Genomic DNA, 18,433 nt, shown 5'->3' with positions numbered 1-18,433 from the left:
CCGTGGAAACCAAGGCAGCTCTCATCATGAAGGCCTCTGGTGCAGGCCTCTGGTCCCAAGGGGCGGCGTTGGCGATGCTGCCGGTGTGGGCCCTAGTCACGTGCTTTTTCTCCCTTTGCCATATTTAGAATCGCTGGATCAAGGGAAACTTCTTGTCCCAACCCCTGAGGATTCTTGGAAAGAGCCTCGCTCTGAGGCCTGGCTTGCTGCCCCTTCTTTTTACCCTCCTGTGAGCTGGCTCTCCTCAGAGGAGTTGGGCCTTCAAGTCCCCACAACCCTGCCAGAAAGTGCCTCCTAGCCTTAGCTGGAATTGCTTCTTTAATGTCCACTAGAGTTGGGGTTCAAAAAGTTCTTTTCTATAGAAAGGGTTAGGGTTCATGGCCTCTCTAGAAACCTGAAGGGAACAGACTGGCCCTAAGGTTCCCCCAACAGGGAAGACAGGTATAAGTGGGGGTGTGAAAAGGGGTCATGCACATCCCCAAGCCAGATGCAGAAACAGAAGAGCCAGTTGGTGGCCAGACAGCTGGTGACATTTAGTCCAAGAGGAGAGGCTTTAGAGAGGGAAAGGAAGGAGGAATTGAGGGAAGAGCAGTGTGTGTTGGGGGGTGGTCCTGTCTTCCGTACCCAGCTATTTCCTTTGACATCAAACCTTTGAGCCCAGGATTAGAGAATAGTATAGAGGGTAGGAACTTGCTTTGTACACGACTAACCTGGGTTTGATCTCTGGCACCCGATATGGTCCCCAAGCCCTGCTAAGAGTGATCTCTGAGTCTTGAGTGTAGGGGTAGGAATAAGCTCTGATCATCACTAGGTACTTTTCCAAAAAAAATAAAAAATAAAAAAAGAAAAAACACAAACAAACAAACAAACAAACAAAACAAAGCAAAATCCTCAACCAAACCAGATCAAAAAGTGCACACGCAGCTCTCAATCACCTGCCATGCTTTCTAGGTCTTGTCCCCATCCTCATGGAGCAGTGGTTCTATGTCCCAGCGGAATCCCTCTCCAGGATCTGGTCAGGTCAATTTCCCTTCCTATCCTCCACTCCACCTTCAGTGGCCTGCCCCCCACCCTCAGAAAGCACCCCTAGGAGCCTTTTGGGCTGCTTCCAGCCTCCCATTCTTTTTTTCTCAGTTGCTGTGGAAGGTGTCAGAGTCCCCTCCTGCCTGCTGCCCCTGGGAGTTCATTCCGCTGATTCCTCCGCTCTCTCTTGCATCTTCAACTTCTCTCTTTCCTGGCTCCTTCCACTTTGACTCTCATCTTAAAAAAAAAAAAAAAAAAAATCCCCTGGGCTTCTTCCTTCTCCAGCTCCAGAGGGGCCTTTACTCTGCAAACTTCTTTAAATAGTGCCACCTCCACTCGCCCTCTCCATTCCCTCCCCTTCCTTTTCTCACCCTCCTCCTGGTCTGCTTCTACCTATGAGCAGCCCTGAAGGTACTCAGTGACCAGACTCACCACAACCAGGGGGCATTTCCAGGCCTTATCGTACATGACCTCTTGACAGCATTTACACTTATCTGCCCCCCCTTTCCCCAAACCCTCTTCATCCCCACCTGCTCTCTTTCCCATTTTCTTCTGCTTCTTCCTGGTCTAGGCTGTGGCTGTCTCTCCTCTCTCCTGGTCTATCTCAGCTGCTGCCATGGCCTGAGTCACAACTATACTCTGACGTTCCCCAAACCCACATTTCCAACTCAGGTGTTTCTTTCTCTTTTCACTCTCCAACTGTTGGCCCAGTGTCTCTGGCCTTCTGTATCTCATTGTGTGCAAAGGGAAACCCATCACTGCTATTCCTGTATTTTCCCATCTCATTCTTTCAATCATGGTCCACATCCATGGGACCCACACCACAGAGTCTCATTTTCCCTCAGTGTCCCCACTTCTGTAGATTGAATTCAGTCTTCCTAAAACTCTGCTACCTGCATTTCATTCACTTCTGCTGCTTCTTTGCTGTCATTCCTAATCCCCAGCGCAGCTCCTGGTCACTGCTCCCCAAAATCTCTGGGGAGTTCTGTTTGCTTTTCAGTTCAGACTCTATTAATCCGTGCTCCACACTGCCCCTGAGTGGTGCTGAAATAGAAAACCAACATTGCATTCTCTTTCTTCAAACTCAAGGGCTCTGGGGCCTGGAGAGACCTAACGAATGAATTGAAGGAATTACTTTGCACGTTTGAGGACCTAAATTCAAACCTTGGTACTGCGTGAGCACCATCGAATGTGGCCCTGGAGCCTCCAGCATTCTTATATGTGAGCCATATGTCATAGGGAGTACACTCAGGTTCCTGAGCACCATTGGGAAACTCCAAAGAAAAAAATCTCAATAGATATCCAATTCCATTAGGGCAGTGGTCCTCAAACTATGGCCCGCGGGCCACATATTGTATTTGTATCTGTTTTGTTTCTTCATTGCAAACTAAGATATATGCAGTGTGCATGAGAATTCATTCATAAGTTTTGTTTTTTACTATAGTCAGACCCTCCAATGGTCTGAGGGACAGTGAGCTGGCCCCCTGTTTAAAAAGTTTGAGGACCCCCTGCTTTAGGGTAATGATTAAAACACCCAAGAATCCCATTTGAGGTCCTAGATCTGAGCCTCTCTTTACTCCACAACCCCTTCACTTTTGGACTTCACAGATCCAGAACTCTGGGTGCCTAATGGCTCCCACACCTCTGCTATTTGCACATCCTGCTTTCTTTTTTTTTTTTTTTTTTTTTTTGGTTTTTGGGCCACACCCGGCAGTGCTCAGGGGTTACTCCTGGCTGTCTGCTCAGAAATAGCTCCTGGCAGGCACGGGGGACCATATGGGACACCGGGATTCGAACCAACCACCTTTGGTCCTGGATTGGCTGCTTGCAAGGCAAACACCGCTGTGCTATCTCTTCAGGCCCTGCACATCCTGCTTTCATTGAGCAAAGAATTCCAACTTCTTTCTTATCCCCTTGTCCAGGAAGTCCTCACTGGTTCTCCTTCTTTGGTTCTGCTATGCCATCTTGGGGCTCCCCTACTCCCCTAGGCACCATCAGCACCACTATCAGTTACCACTATGCCATATTTGTTCATTCCTTAGAATCTGGATCAGCCACTTCTGACTTCATAGTAAAGTTGCTAAGTGAGGCTAGGATGAATGTTTTCTACAGCAAATGTGGCTCAGAGAGGTTAGGAGATAACTTCTTTTCCACAGTGATCCTTGCTTTATCACCTTCCCATCTCTCCAGCCTCTAAACATCTCTCTGCAGGGATCTCCCCAGAGACTCTGGAGCTGAGCTCATCATTAGCTCTCTCCCTCTGCCCCCTTGCAGGACAGTCACAAGGCTAATGGAACCTTTGCCATCAGGGAGTTGTCCCCCACCTTGGTGTTGCTGAGAGTGGAGCCAAGGCTCAGAGAGGTGATAGGACTTGGTGGTCTGGGTGGGCTTGAGTTCCAATATTCACTTTCTTTCTTTGGACAACCTCATAGATGGTTCTTTCTGTCTGTGATGTAACAGCTTTATGGGGACAGAATTCACATGCCATAAAAGGTCTGCTTCGGAGCAGACGACTCTGCTTTATAGTCTCAGGGCAGTCCTGAGAGTCCTCACCGGTGTGCCCCGGCCGCTGTGTCCCTGCTCGCCTGGGCTGTGAGAAGCAGGAACAGGAGTGCCGAGCTTGGCCTGGAGCCCAGCCGCCGGGAAGTGCTGGCCAGCAGGAGTGGTTCTGGTTATTACCTAGGGTCACCCAGCCAAGCAGGGGTGAAGCTGATGTTGGCACCAGCCCCACTTTCTCCAGTTGGGCTTTCCTTGCTTCCCCCTGCTCTGCAGCTGTGTTCTGGGCAGTTTTGAAGGAGAGGTGGGGAGAAGGACATAATGGCAATTGTTTGAAAAGTCCTGAGTTGGCTGATTATTGAGTCAGCTATCACCGCTCCCATTAGTTAAGCTAGAGATTTTCAGTGAGGTCCCAGGAATAGCCACATTAGTATTCCTAGGGAACTTTGCAGAAATGCCAGTACCCAGAACCCAGTTCATATATATTGAATTAGAGATTCTTGGGGGTAGGCCCAGAAATCAGTATTTTAACAAGCCCAGCAAGATTCTTCTATTTCTTCTTTGTTATTTTTACTTTTTTTTTTGGTAGGGGGCCATGCCTGGTGGTGCTCCAGGCATACTTCTGGCTCTGTGCTCAGGGGTCACTCCTGGTAAAGCTCAGAGGACCATATGAGATGCTGGGGATCAAACCTGGGTCAGCTGACTGCAATGCAAGTGCCCTATCCACTGTATTATTTTCAAAGCTGATTCTGATACCTGCTGTGGCATGAGAACCCCCATTCACATGCAGCCCTCATCTCTTTGTTGCCCTCTGGAGTGAGTGGAATAGCAGAATTGAGTGGGAGGTGGGCACAAATGGGTAAAAGAGGGGTTGTGGTCAGTCTCCATGCCAACCATCCCCAAGCACCTACCTGTTTCAGCTCTACCTCCTGCACTTAGCAAAGAAATAGGACCCTGGAGCCGGAGAGATAGCATGGAGGTAGGGTGTTTACCTTGCATGCAGAAAGTCAGTGGTTCGAATCCCAGCATCCCATATGGTCCCCCGAGCCTGCCAGGAGTGATTTCTGAATGTAGAGCCAGGAGTAATTCCTGAGCGCTGCTGGGTGTGACCCCCCCCCAAAAGAAATAGGACCCAGACTGCAGGACTGACAAGGTACCCCAGAGAGTGGATGTCAGCGTGTCCCTCTTCCGGGCAATGCCAGAGTCCTCCCTGTGTGGCTGGAGAGTCATCCACACTGCCCAACCAGTGGAGCCCAATGCTCGCACTGTCATGCACAAGCACATTCCAGCTTGTCTGCCCAGGCCCAGACTCTGGTGGGAATCTGGTCAGGACCCCTCAGAAAGGCCCCAATTGTGATATATGTCTGGGCAGCCCGAACTGGGACTCCAGCCCCCTCTCAGGAGGACTTCACTCTGTAGAGTACTGTTATGGCCCCTGTTCCTCATCTCGAAGATGAGGGGAATATCCAGGAGCCAAGAGCTACACATTGAACAAGCCCAGGGATCTATATGAGGAAACTCAGGCTAGGGGAGGTGAAGTTCATGGACTCTTAAAGCTGTATCCGGGGCTGGAGCAGTGGCACAAATGGTAGGGCATCTGCCCTGTGCGCGCTAACCTAGGATAAACCCGGTTTGATCCCCCCGCGTCCCATATGATCCCCCAGGCCAGGAGTGATTTCTGAGTTTATAGCCAGGAGTAACCCCTGAGTGTCACCGTATGTACCCCCCCCCCCCCAAAAAAAAAAGAGCTGCATCTATCAAGTAAAGCCAGACACAATTGAAATCTCCCTTCTCAGGAAGGAGGCTGGAAGTCTGATGGTCAGCGATGATTGTCCTCATTGGACACACACCATGGACATTGGTAACATCGAGTTTTAATGTTTGTTTAAAGTGAGTTTCTGCCGTTCTTTTATTCAGTCTGTCAGGGATACAATAAAAAGTGAAACAGAATAAAGAGGGGTGTAGGCAGTTCACTTGACGGTAGGGTGGTCAGAAGTCCTCTGGGTGGGGAGTGCTGTTTGTATGGAGACTCAGATGAATAACTGTCAGACAGAACAGCTGCAGCCACAAACCAGTACAGAAGCCTGTGTCTGTTCCGGAGTGTCAGGAAGTTTGAGTAATGAGGAAGGAAAAGACCAACTTCAGGAGTTGGGGGTGAGGGCCTTTCTGGAGCTGCCTATGAGTTTGGTTTTCTCTTCCAGTGTTGGAGGGAGAGACACTGGAGAGTTTTAAGGGGAGCATTGGCTGTGGCTTTACATGGTTGGACAGATCTCCATCTGCCAGAAGAGAAGGGGTCTCTCCAGGCTGGCAAGGTGGTGGCCAGAGCTAGAGGAGTCTTACTTATTCAGGCTGGGGACTTGTGGTCTGTCTGGGGTGAATGGCCGAGGTGGTGGGACAGAGGATGAGGGAAATGCTGCTTCTGCTGAGCTGTTGCTGGAAGGAAAACTGGAGAGCAGAAAAGTTGGGCACCCACGGAGAGCTTGTTTCTGCACCTACTGGGCTGGAGAAGCCCTGGGATTGCAAGGAGAGATGCTGAATCAGCAACTATGTGTGAGCTGGACTCAGGCCAGGGTGAGGGGGCACCAGCATCTGCAAGTGACAAATGCACATAGTAAAGGGGCACAGCAGGGTTCAAAGTGGTGTTTCCACTGTTTGTATTGTCCAGGAAATGAAGTTTACAATGTATATGTGTTATAGTCTATATTTATTTCATGAAAAACCAAGAAATGTAGATAAGTGGAAAGCAAAATGAAAAGTCACCATGAGAGCCTGGAGATAAGGTGTTTGCCTTACATGCAGAAGGACGGTGGTTTGAATCCCCTGAGCCTGCCGGGTGCAATTTCTGAGCATAGAGCCAGGAGGGACCCCTGAGCACTGCCAGGTGTGACCCCCCCAAAAAAAAAGTCACCATAATTCTTCCACACCCTCACCCCCCCCAAAGCCTTGGTTATATAGGAAACATTTAGATTTTTGTTTTGTTTTGTTTTTGGCCCACACCTGGTGATGCTCAGGGGTTATACCTGGCTATGCACTTAGAAATTGCTCCTGGCTTTGGGGGACTATATGGGATGTCAGGGATTGAACCCAGGTTCGTCCTGGGTCAGCCGTGTGCAAAGCAAATGACCTACTGCTGCATTATCGCTCTGGCCCCGAAACATTTAGATTTTTAAAAAGTGGAATCTTGTTGCCCTTTAGGCTTATCATCTGGCTTTTTCACTTAACCTACTGAGAAGTGCATTTGGAAAGAAAAATGTTGAGGAGAGTAGCATCTTGAATCCCTGGGAAGACTGGGCAGCCCATCATATTGTCACCCTTTGCATCTGAGGTCTGAGCAATGGGCTGAGGGATTTCTGTCCAGGGCCAGGGGGTTGGGGCCCACCAAAGCTTGTCTGCAGTACTTCTCAGGGAAAGGGCCATATGAGGCATCCCAAATAGGCCCACCTCCTCCATCCTCCATCCCTAACAGACAAGGAGCCCTGTCCCAGTACAGTACATCCAAGAAGATGTATATGGCCAGGGCACAACCAGGCCCACTCATGTTGTTCCTCCCATCAGCCCTGATTTTACAGATGAGAAGATGGAGTCTGTGGCTTCTGAACATTGCTTGGGCTCAGCCCCATTTAGCAATGGGGCTCAAACCCAGATATCCCTGACCCTGGGCCCAGACCCAGTCTCCATTCAGCAGGAAGATACACAAAGCCAAGGGAGAGTGACTTGGGCAATGAACATGGAAGAGAGAGCAGGGAGGGGAGTTCTGAGAGGCACAGTGCAAAGGATGCTTTCCCAGTGACCCCAAAGTAGAAGTGTTTGAGGGGTGAGGGGTGAGATGGGTTAGGCTCAGGGAGTGATTTAAGCAGTAAGCATATCCAGCAAGCACAGATTGGGGTAGGGGGTTCAGGCACAGGTGGGAAGGGCTGGAGCACCTTCCACCCCCAGGGAAACATTTCTGGAGTTACCTGTTCTTGCCATCTGCTCACATGCACATGCGTACACTGCATTTTCCAAACAGGAACATTTTGAGGCGCTCCAACCTTCTTCCCTCTGTAGTATGGCTCACCCTCACTGGCCAACAGTGGGTGATTTCTGAGCACAGAGCCAGGAGTAACCCTTGAGCACCACCAGAAAAAGACAGTATAGAGATTTGCTCATTGAACTGAGATTTGTCAGTCCTTGAAACTAATTCCCATCCCAAATGATGAAATTTCATACACCCGAGTACAGGTGACATTATTCGTGATGACTTCCACTGCTAAATTTTCATTTTTCAATTTTCTTTTTATTGTGCTTTCCTTCCCACTCCATTTCTGGTGCTGATCAATACACCCATCATTAAAGTTGCAGACAGTCAGTTTTTCTGCCATTAGCTGTAGTTTCCTTAAACTTCCCTCCCATATTACATAAAAACTGTAGTTTCCAAAATACTTTTTAGTTTCTATAGAGGTTACTGCCATCTAAAGTGCTAACACAATCTGGTTTGGCCGCAGCACCCATTTTTTTTTTTGAAGAGCATGTCCCACTCCTAGTTCCTTCATAAATTCATTAAAGCCTTTGCTCTCCATCAAGTGCCAACTTTCTTCCAGATCCTGAATGATAGTCTGGCGGGCATGGGAGGATGAGCAGAGGGCAACATGGACTGAGCAGTGGAGTGAGGCACCCTCCAGATGATTCTGTTTATTTGTTTTGGGCCACGCCCCGTGGCATTCAGGAGTTACTCAGATTTTTGCACTCAGAAATCACTCTTGGCAGGCTAGGGGTCCCCCTTCTCTGTAATAATAAAAGAAAAGGAGCAAAATGGGTGGAGTGCCTGTCTTAGGTTACTTTGGTGGGCTTCCAGTCTGGATATGGCAATAAGAGACCAAATTAAAAGTTTTTGCACGCAAAATATTAGGAATGCCATGTTTGCACCCAGACACTGGCACCAAGCTATCCACGTCTTAAGCATCTCCACAGCCTGGAGCAGAGCGAGCGAGGGTGTTTAGCCAGATACTCAAAACTCCTTAAAGCTCAGAGGTTGAAGCATAGGTTTATCCATAGCTTCATGTCCTTCGGGGTGCAGTTAAGGGAGCCACTGATATTGGACCTGCACTGAACATTAGGGCAGCCTCATCAACCTGATTCTTAACAAAATTTGTGAGGCGACGGAATGCCCAGGGGCCAAAGGAAAAAAGTAGCAAAAAGCCAATGAAAGGACCTAATTAGGCAGCAGCTTGGACAGCCAGGATGAGGTAGAGAACCAATTTTTATATCAGGACTCATCTTAATCCCTCTGTCTATTTCTATCCTCTAGACTTTCTTCCACAAGTCTAGTGCTATCTTTAAGCCAAGTTTATTTTAAAAAAAGCAACATTCTACATTAAGGATGACACAAATTCCCCCCTCCCTCAAAAAAGGCCAGATCTAAACCACGGCGGTTATGCTGCACCATCTCTGCTAGGGATTCAACAGTGTGCCCTAAGTAGTGTAAACTTCTTTTAAGTTTGTAAACATTTCTAACAACAGTTATACTTAAGGCATTAACAGATTCTAGAGTATGAACCAATGAATAAATTCCTGTGCCCACACCAGTAACACCCAGGCCTATCAATAAGGCTAGGGTGAAAGCAGTGACTGGTTTCCTACTGCAGCGGGAGAGAGACGCAGAGTTATATCTAAGAGGTAATAAAGCAGTTTCTGGTCTAACAGTCAATTTAGGCATTAAAACAACCAAAACACAGTAGTCCTTTGACTAAAGAAACAAATGTGAAACAGTGGGGGAGATAAACCAGTGAAACAGGCAATAAATGTTAAATTGGGGGCAATCATGAACTAAAAGGAGGAATTAACAGCAAGAATTTGATTACAAATTTTAATAAGGGGAATAGGGGGAAGCATATTGGATACCAAAAGGCAATGTTCAAGTCCCACAACCTGTCCCAAGGTCATGCCGAAGTGAGGCTTCGGGCTGCAGCGCAGAGCAAAGGGGCCGGAGACAGGCAGGGGGTCGCCAAAGTAGAAGGGCGGTTGAGATGAATAGTAGATCCAGTACTGTTGGTAGGCAGGGTCGGTGATGGTGGAGGCGTTGACCATCTGCAGGATGAGGTTCGAGGTGGAAACTGGACCAACAGGTTTGATGGTTAATCTAGACATTAACAAAGCTAAAACACAATAGTAACAATATGGGGAGAAAGTCCAGTGGAGTCGGGGGCTTTAATAAAGATGGAAGAGTTGTTAACCACAATGGTTTGATTGCAAATGTCTGATAGTTGGACAGGGGGGCGCATATATGGTCCGAGTAAGCAAAGTCCCATGCCCATGACCTGTGTTAAAGTTAAGCCTTGGTGCGACGGAGGTTATTGGTGGCAGTGGGCATCAAGGGCAGCCAGACAGAGTATCAAATCCAGCATTGTCCTTAGGCAGAGTCAGTCAGAAACAGGTCCAGTAGGAATGGTGGGCTAGCAGGAGGGGTGACAGGCTCTTTTGAAGTGGATGAAGACAGGACTGTGGGAGGCTGCAGGAGGTCTATAAGGAAACAGCTTGGCAGGAGGCAAAATGGTTACTGGGGGGCTTTTTTTACAATAAAATTTTCCATGAATTTAATTCTTTATATAAAAATAGGAATTTACTTAGTCTTCTAGCCTTGGTTTACAGGCAGAAGACACCAGCAATTTACATTACATAAATTATTTCCGAATACCACGGGAATGTCTCCTGACTACTGTCAGACTTCAGCATTCCAAAAAAATTTTATAATTAACAATCGCCAATTTTTTCAAAAAACTTTTAAACTGAACCTAAATGATTTTTCTTAAACTTCTTAGTTGTTATCTTAAAGCTAGATGCTATTCTCTAGCCACATATCCATATTCTTTTGGCCTTAACTTACACATAGCAGGAAAGCTGGGTGATTGCAAAGTCCAGAAATTCTCCAGGGAAAAGTTATCCCCGATGGCCATAGAGAAATCTGGGGTTTACCATCCCCTACACCTTCTGCCATGTTGTCAGAAGGACAAAGCTAGCTTAACACATGATTTTTAGCAGGATGTCACAGTCTGTCAGATGACCAGACTGAACCAGGTTGAAAAAAAATTAATTGAAATTTCAAAAATGGATAAGGCTTTAAAAATTGTATTTATCATGAAATGTAGAAATAACAAATAAACAGACAAAACAAAACAACACTAAACACAACATTGTGGCCACTTTCACTCATCACAACACACACATGAACAGACAAAAGGATTGACTCAAAACTTGCATTAGAAAAATTGACAAGCACTTTTAAATATTTAGCCAGCATGTTTGTAAAAAAATTTTTGTAGAAAAACTTAGTTTTTAGAGGTACTTAATGTAGCTGGAGTGGAACTTTGCTGAAAATAAATTTTAAGGTTTAGATTTAGCACAAAACATTTTTAAAGCAATCCTAATTTGAAGTTTAAAACATGAAGTAAAATGTAAGCAGTTAAAAAAATTTGTTAAAAAAAATTTGTTAAGTAAAATGGTTAATGAGTACTGTAGAAGGAGTCTCCACTCTGAAGTATGATATCATTTGCTGTAAATGAACAGGTTTTCTTTAAATTAGTTTAACAGGAAAACAGTAAGGCAGCTGCAATAAAGTGTTAAAAATTTTATGATTAAAAAAGAAACAAACAACTGTTCCTACTTTGAAGACTTCAGGTGAATAATTTGTAAAAAATATTATATACAAAATTAACAAAATGTTTAGACATTATAAAATATAGTTAAAGACATCTGATGCATTTCCACACCTAGAACTCAATACCAAAATTATATTTGATACTTGTTGTTAACCTGCTTATAAAATTTAGTTACTTTTATAATATTACTCATAAAATTAAATATATATATATATTTTCATCAATACTAGATTTCTTCACTGTGACACAAATGTACAAATTTGTATAATGTGCTGACCTTCTGAATACACTTAAAAGGATAGTTGTTTTAATGCAAAGGTAAAGAACAACCATTGCTGTAGCACAAAATTAAAACTAAGGGTATTATGAAGCACACCTGGGTGTTAACTGTGCAAGAAAATTAACTCTATTATTTAAAAAGGTTAACCACATCATTTTTCACATAATTTTTTAAATACCTCAGAAATCAAAATAAAGTTTCTAATAGAAATATAAAAGATTTACAGGGAAGCCTGCACTGCGGAGAGTTGATAAACCAGAAATGCGAGCAAACAAGTCATTATCGCCGCCAGCTAGTTCCTTGCAGCGGCTGGGGGAAAGCCTGAAGGACAGAAACTTGTGAATTCTATAGCTTTAAGAGGAGGAGCGGCGAGGGGCAGTTGGATCTTCCTCCTCAGGCTTGGGGGGCCAAAAAGAGGAAACTGAAATCTGGGAGCTGTATCAGTGGCTTGAAGCCGAGCAATTTGCTGTTTAAGTTCTAAGGAATTAGCAACAATTTGTTGCGCCGTCAGGGGGAGCTGAGGCGACAACTCCAAGGGAGGAGTAAACGCTGGTAGCTAGAGAGCACATTTTTTTTTCAGTAAGAGAGGAGGGGTGGGAGGGAGAAGTTTGGGTCTTTCTTTGAGTTTCCTTTGGAAAGATCAACAAAAGAACTGCCTTGGGAGCCAGCACGGGAGGCAATTTTTAAGTGCTCCTGTGCATTTTTCACAATCTGCAAGCTCTCAGGGTCAAGATTTGACTTAATAATGCTTTTGAGCAGATCCAAAAATTTCAACAAGTCTCTTTAACTTTTAATCTTTCTACTTCTAAGTTCCTCTTGTATATCTATAATAATTTTCGCCCCTATACTCGAGCTGGTCCCCATTTTGACTCTGGGACTATAATGGGACTGCGGTTTTCACCTAGGTATTAGACTGACTAATTTTACATCGCTCTGATCTGGTTTACCTGATGTCTTACAAATTAGCTCCTGACTTGTCGCTCTGCCGTCCGATTGGTGGTCTGTAACTCGAGCCCCACGTTGGGCGCCACCTGTGACCCTCAGTGAGGAACCCCCGACCCCGCGGGGGGTGTTGGGAATGAGGGTCACTAGTAATTTGTGGGATACTCGAGCAGGTCCGATCTGTGAAGAAAACTTAAGAAGTTAGTAAGAAAGACCCTTAAGGCAACTCACGCTGTTCAAAAGGGATTTATTGCCCGGGGAGATCAGCTTTTAAAGGCAAAATACGTCATGGGGGGTGTTACAAGTTTCCACCAATTACAATAGCAAGCACTCATTAGCATAAGCTGGGGGCAGGTAATAGGGAGGGGTAAAGAGGTAGGTCTGAGCACATGTTTGTACTGAAAGCATGTAAGAGTTACCAAACAGGATCTTATAAATCTTACTCAGCAAGCATAAATAAAACATCAGCTGTAAACACATTAATCTTTTGCTAACACAAAGGCAAGTTGCTCTATATGGATAATCTTCTCTCTGGCTGTGTGCATAGCTGCTTTGAATTTACTTTAGTGTTTGTCTATTTCCTTTGTCCTCAGGGCATGGGTGCCTCTGGTCACGTGGGTAACAAGGTCAGGGATTTCTGAGACACCCTTTTGTTCTAGGTTCCATCAGCTCGGCTACCCACATAGGGGGACCATATAAAATGCGGGAATAAAATCTGTCCTAGGTTGGCCACGTGCAAGGCAAATGCCCCAACGCTGTGATATCTCTATGACCCCCCAAGATGATTCTTGCTGAGTCCCCCTTCCTGAGGCTCAGCAGCAGACAGGCCACCCTGAAGCTTCATTCTCTCCCCTCGTGCTACAATTGTAGATTCCTGCTGGTCTTCAGCTGCCTGGTGCTGTCTGTGCTGTCCACGATCCAGGAACACCAGGATCTTGCCAACGAGTGTCTCCTCATCTTGGTGAGTGCAGGCCTGGGTCTGAGGGTGTCTGCGGGGACAACCTCCCTGAGGACAGGATGAGGCTCAGAGCAGCTGCTTGTGCTGTGGCTCAGAAAGTGAGCCCAGAAGTCCATCAGCAGGGAGGTGGAGGTTTGTATCTTCTCAGGATAAAGTCTGCCCTTAGTGTGATGGGGTGTTCCTCTCTGCCCCCCCCAGAAGAGGTATGGGGGACAGAATTAAAGTGTCTCCTTAGGTGACCCAGTAAGATTGGAGTGGAAGCAGGCCAGAAAGGGGATAGTGGGTGAGGAACAGAAATGCCTGTGATAGGGGCCAGAGAGATAATACAGCTGCGTTTGCCTTGCAAGCAGCCGGCCCAGGAATCCCAGCATCCCATATGGTCCCCTGTGCCTGCCAGGAGCTATTTCTGATCCGATAGCCAGGAGTAATCCCTGAGCACAGCTGGGTGTGGCCCAAAAACCAAAAAGCAAAAACACACACACACACACACACACACAAAAGAAATGCCTGTGATAGGCTGACAGGATCCAGCAATGAGAGGAGACCTGGGCTTTCAGCCTCTGTGGTAGAAGTGCAGGAGGTCCCTGCCTTCTAGAATCCTCCTCAGTTCTGTCCAGGTATAAGGACATCCAGATGAGATTTTTGGGCTGGGTGGGTGCTGTGGGATGTGGGCCTGGCCTGCCTGGGCATTTTGAGCAGAACCCCTGTCCTTGGTCATGCAGGAATTCGTGATGATCGTGGTGTTTGGCCTGGAGTACATTATCCGAATCTGGTCAGCTGGCTGCTGCTGTCGCTACCGGGGATGGCAGGGCCGCTTCCGCTTTGCCAGAAAGCCCTTCTGTGTCATCGGTAAGAAGACCAGACCCCATCTCACCCTGACCCTTGGTGACAAGCCCCTAGGACTGACAGCCTGACCCTAACCCTGACCAGGGTTCCTGGCTGCAGACAGAGGAAGGTCCTTCCCATCTCCCTAGTGTCTCGAGAAGCTGCCCAAAGTCCTGGCAGCTGGGATGGGGATAAGGGTGTGGTGAGGGATGAGGCTGACTGTGACCTCCCCTCATCCCTGTCCCTGCAGACTTTATCGTGTTCGTGGCCTCGGTGGCTGTCATCGCCGCGGGCACACAGGGCAACATCTTTGCCACATCAGCTCTGCGCAGCATGCGCTTCCTGCAGATCCTGCGCATGGTGCGCATTGGACCGCGCGGCGGTGGCACCTGGAAACTCCCTGGGCTCAGTGGTCTACGCACACAGCAAGGTGCGGCAGAGCGCAGGGCAGAAGTGCAGGGGGCAAATTAGGGGTGCGTGAGCCAGGTCCTGGAGGACGGGAAGGAGGAGTCCAGGAAAGGGACTAGGGTTAGAGATTAGGGACCTGAATGCCCCCATGTGAGGTGCAGCCAGTGCAGTGGGGTCTGTAGGGAGGAACGCAAGCAAGTGGAGAGAGGGGGCATGGTAAGGCCGGGGTGGGGGCCTAAAGCCGGGGGGAGGAAGTCTAGGGGCAGTTACCTTGTGGTGCCCAAAGTCCAGGACTGGGTCTGTGGGGTGGCCCCAGGCTTGGAGGCGAGGCCTTGCGGGGAGGACCAGAGCGTTTCAGTGCAAAACTTTTGGGTTCCTTACTCCATGCGCACAACTAAATGGGGAACCGGGAAGGGGTTGAAGGTGGGGTCTGGCAGGGTAAAGTGGAGTTAAGATCTAAGTCTGAAATTGGGGCACCTTCACCTAAGGGAGAAGTCTGAGTCAAAGAGAGCCTGGACAGTTAAGGGCAGGCACAGAAGCTTTTATCCCCTTTTATCCCAGGAAGGAAGGGACACCCACCCTAGAGGTTATTCTGGGGTCCCACCTCCAAGCGCCTCCTAAGGAGTACCTACCCTTCACCGCGTGCTTCCTGTCATTTCTTCCTTGCCCCCCCCCCCCCCCCCACAGGAACTGATCACCGCCTGGTACATCGGGTTCCTGGTGCTCATCTTTGCCTCCTTCCTGGTCCTACCTGGCCGAGAAGGATGCCAACTCCGACTTCTCCTCCTATGCTGATCGCTGTGGTGGGGGACGGTGCGTGAGGGTCTGCAGGGCTGCTCACCCCCACGGGCCACTGTCACCTTGACTAGGGGCCCCTGTCCTCTCCACTGGGGCTGGGATCCTGCCGTGATCAGCCAGTATGTGAACATCCCTTCTTAGGGAAACCTGCTTGAGAACCCTCCCTTGTTCCTCTTGTCAAATCCCACGTGTCAACCCAGTATCCTCCCTCTTGACCAGCATGCAGAACGGGAGGAATCCATCTCTGGCCCTAAACAGCCCTTGTCACAGATTCATCCTCTGTCTTTAGTGCCTCTGTAATGACCACTAGATCCTTTCCTCAAGAATTCCCCCCCCACCCACACACAGGCTGGCCCCTTCCAGACTCCTTGGGTGCCCCATGACTACCCTGTGATGACCCCTCTGTGTCCCTAGATCACCCTGCACGACCATCGGCTATGGCGACAAGACACCACACACATGGCTGGGCAGGGTCCTGGCTGCCTGGCTTCGCCTTACTGGGCATCTCCTTCTTTGCCTTGCCCTGCCGTGAGTCTCCCTCGTCTTTAGGAAGAGCTATTTGGGGGCAGCTTGTGTTAGTCTTCTCCTGCATCAGTGTGGGGGCACCTCAGCTGTGTAAGAATGGGGATGCTTTTGTTGCATTTTGTTGTCCCCACTACTGTGCCTCTCACCTAGGGTATCCTTGGCTCCGGCTTTGCTCTGAAGGTCCAGGAGCAGCACCGGCAGAAGCACTTTGAGAAACGAAGGATGCCAGCAGCCAACCTCATCCAGGTATGAAAGACCCCTGAGAAGGCCCTGAACCACAGCCCCTGCCAGCTGTCACTCTTGAAGCTCAAAGATGTGCTTTTTAGGGGTACTGTGGGTGGATAGATCAGATGCCAAGTTAGAGACAGAGATGGGGTGCTATGTCTTCATAAGTCTTCATTTCATTTGGGCTAGCCTCATGTGTTGCTGTCTCCTATACCAGAGAACACCTCCTCCAACATAGCACCCCCGTCAGTCCTTATGTTGTTTTACTTTCTTCACCAGATTCATAGTGAAAACAGCATACATGTATTAATTAATTCATGTGTAAAAATATGTATATATTAATCATATAACCGCTTGAATATATATGCTGAGCGCTATCAAAACTTTTCTCTGTGCTGAGATGTTCATTTTTCAACAGCCACAGCTACCCCATGTACCTCCCTAGTTCCAGTTCTTCCTCACCTGAAGAGGTATTAGAGCCTGGACAAAGGCTTGAGGCCTCTGTTGGAGACCCAATCCGTCAGCCAGAAGAATGAGGATTTAGAGCCCTAATACCCACTTTCATAAATCTACTCCACAAACATTCAAGGGAATGTCCTGTCATAGAATAAAATTAACACTTTGAAGGAAAAAAATGTTTCTCACAAGAATCTGGAACAGGCAGGTGTCCTGGCCTGATCTGGGAGAGGGACTCAGGGCGAATCCTATGGATGACCCCTGAGTGGAGGCAACAGAATGGATAGGAGCTAACTAGGACAGGAGAGGAAGGGGATGAGCACCTGAGATGGAGGAATGGATACTTACAGAGCCAGGTGGGGTAAGCAAGCTCTTGTGAGGGATAGAAGTAGGAGACTAGTCTGTGTGGGTAGGGTCACAAGCAGGAGTTTTCTATTATCCTCCATCCACCCCAGTTCTAAGGGTCACACAGGTGTCAGGCAAGGGGAGTGGGTGGTGAGACCAGATTTGTTTTCAAAGTGGTGAATGGACAGGCATATGGGCAGGTGAGATGAGTGCTAGTTGTCAGACCCGGAACAGTAGGAGAGGCAGCAAAGGCAGCAGGAGAGAGAGTCTGGAAAACAGTTTCTCCATCAGTTGGGCAGTGTCCCTCAGTGGGAAGCAATTCAGCAGAGAGTGGTAGCTCTAGCATTTCAGCCTCGGCTTATGTTCTCCGGGGCAAGGGGTGGACTTCTGGTAGTTGATGTTTGTCACCCTTAAAGGACAGTACCTGCTTATGGTTGACTGTTGACTGGGAGCTATGAGTCTCTGTTTCCTTACACTAGTGACTTGGAGGGGGCTTGCAAAGGGAATAATGAGGGGAAATGGGCTTGGTCTGCAGATCTCAGAGGGAACCAAGAGTCAGTGCAGTGCTCTGCCTCAGAGTGTGGAGAGAGATAGATAGAGAGAGAAGAGAGAAAAGAAGAGAGAGGAGAGAGAGAAGAGAGAGAGAAGGGAAAGAGATGCGAGGCTGGAGCTAGACTTTTGGGAGCCTCTGTAGGGGAGTAGCCTGGGCAAACAGAACTGAGAGGGCCCGGGAGGCAGAGAAGCAGGAATGTGTGGTCCTGGCCAATGTGGGAGAATCTGGCAGGACAGGCCCTATACCAGCATCCCAGTTTCTGTGGACTGACTCAGCTGTGGTGTCTCTCTCTAGGTAGGGCCATGGGCAAAGGTTCAGGGGATACTGGCTGGCTTCCTGGCTCCCCAATTCTGACTCAGTTCCTCCTTATCACTTCTCCCCAGCCCCTCCAACCCTCCCTGCTATCTCCAGTCACCAGCCCAGCCTTTTCTTTTCAATGTCCCCTGGGGCACAATGACTGCTGTCCCCTGGGAGCTGGCCTTCTGAGGGCCCCTGTAGGGGCAGGCGGCTGGCACCATCCTGGCCCACAGACAGCTGGTATTGTGGTGCCCATAATTAATGAGCCCTCTCTGGCAGCTGCGGCCAGGCCCATGCCAGGGGCCTAGGCCAGCAGGAAATAAAAATTATTCCTGTCCTGGAGGGTGCCTGGCTGGTGATGTCAGCAGTGGACTATCCCTTAAGGACAAGAGGCACTCAAAAGTGGGGGGTCCTTTAGGATTTGGCTTGCTTTTATTGCACCTGGCGAGCTTCCACATAGCAGCTCTGGCCCGCGATAGTTGCCCCTCTCATAGTCCCTTCTGACTCTTGTTCCTTCCTGGAGGGAAAGGACAATCCTTTTTCCTATTTGACTCTTTTGCCCGCTGCTTCAGGAGACCTGGAGTGTCCATGGATGCTTGGAGCTAAGAGGGTCTGTGATCTCTCTCTGCTGCAATTCTGTGGGTGATTATCCATGATAATAGTTCACT

At 48.2% G+C, this 18,433-nt stretch overlaps 1 protein-coding gene, 1 non-coding gene and 1 pseudogene across 2 annotated transcripts in view; 1 reads left to right on the top strand and 2 right to left on the bottom strand.

The window, feature by feature from the left end:
- The window catches only part of KCNQ4 (potassium voltage-gated channel subfamily Q member 4), a 59,105-nt gene that overhangs the window by 23,251 nt on the left and 17,421 nt on the right, over positions 1-18,433 (top strand). The window contains 9 exon segments of the mRNA XM_049775171.1: positions 13,246-13,336; positions 14,056-14,182; positions 14,409-14,557; positions 14,559-14,588; positions 15,254-15,313; positions 15,315-15,379; positions 15,779-15,848; positions 15,850-15,891; positions 16,040-16,135. Of these exon segments, the coding sequence (XP_049631128.1) occupies positions 13,246-13,336; positions 14,056-14,182; positions 14,409-14,557; positions 14,559-14,588; positions 15,254-15,313; positions 15,315-15,379; positions 15,779-15,848; positions 15,850-15,891; positions 16,040-16,135 (730 nt within the window).
- Positions 7,683-9,441, bottom strand: LOC126010884 (fatty acid-binding protein 5-like; annotated as a pseudogene).
- LOC126012503 (small nucleolar RNA SNORA22) lies at positions 11,419-11,548 on the bottom strand. The gene has a single exon (XR_007496964.1). It is a non-coding gene; the product is annotated as a small nucleolar RNA SNORA22 (small nucleolar RNA).

Source organism: Suncus etruscus, chromosome 6 (genome assembly GCF_024139225.1).
Source record: "Suncus etruscus isolate mSunEtr1 chromosome 6, mSunEtr1.pri.cur, whole genome shotgun sequence".
NCBI lineage: Eukaryota > Metazoa > Chordata > Mammalia > Eulipotyphla > Soricidae > Suncus > Suncus etruscus.
The sequence above is the reverse complement of the archived record's forward strand: the minus strand, read 5'-3'. Positions and strand labels throughout refer to the sequence as shown.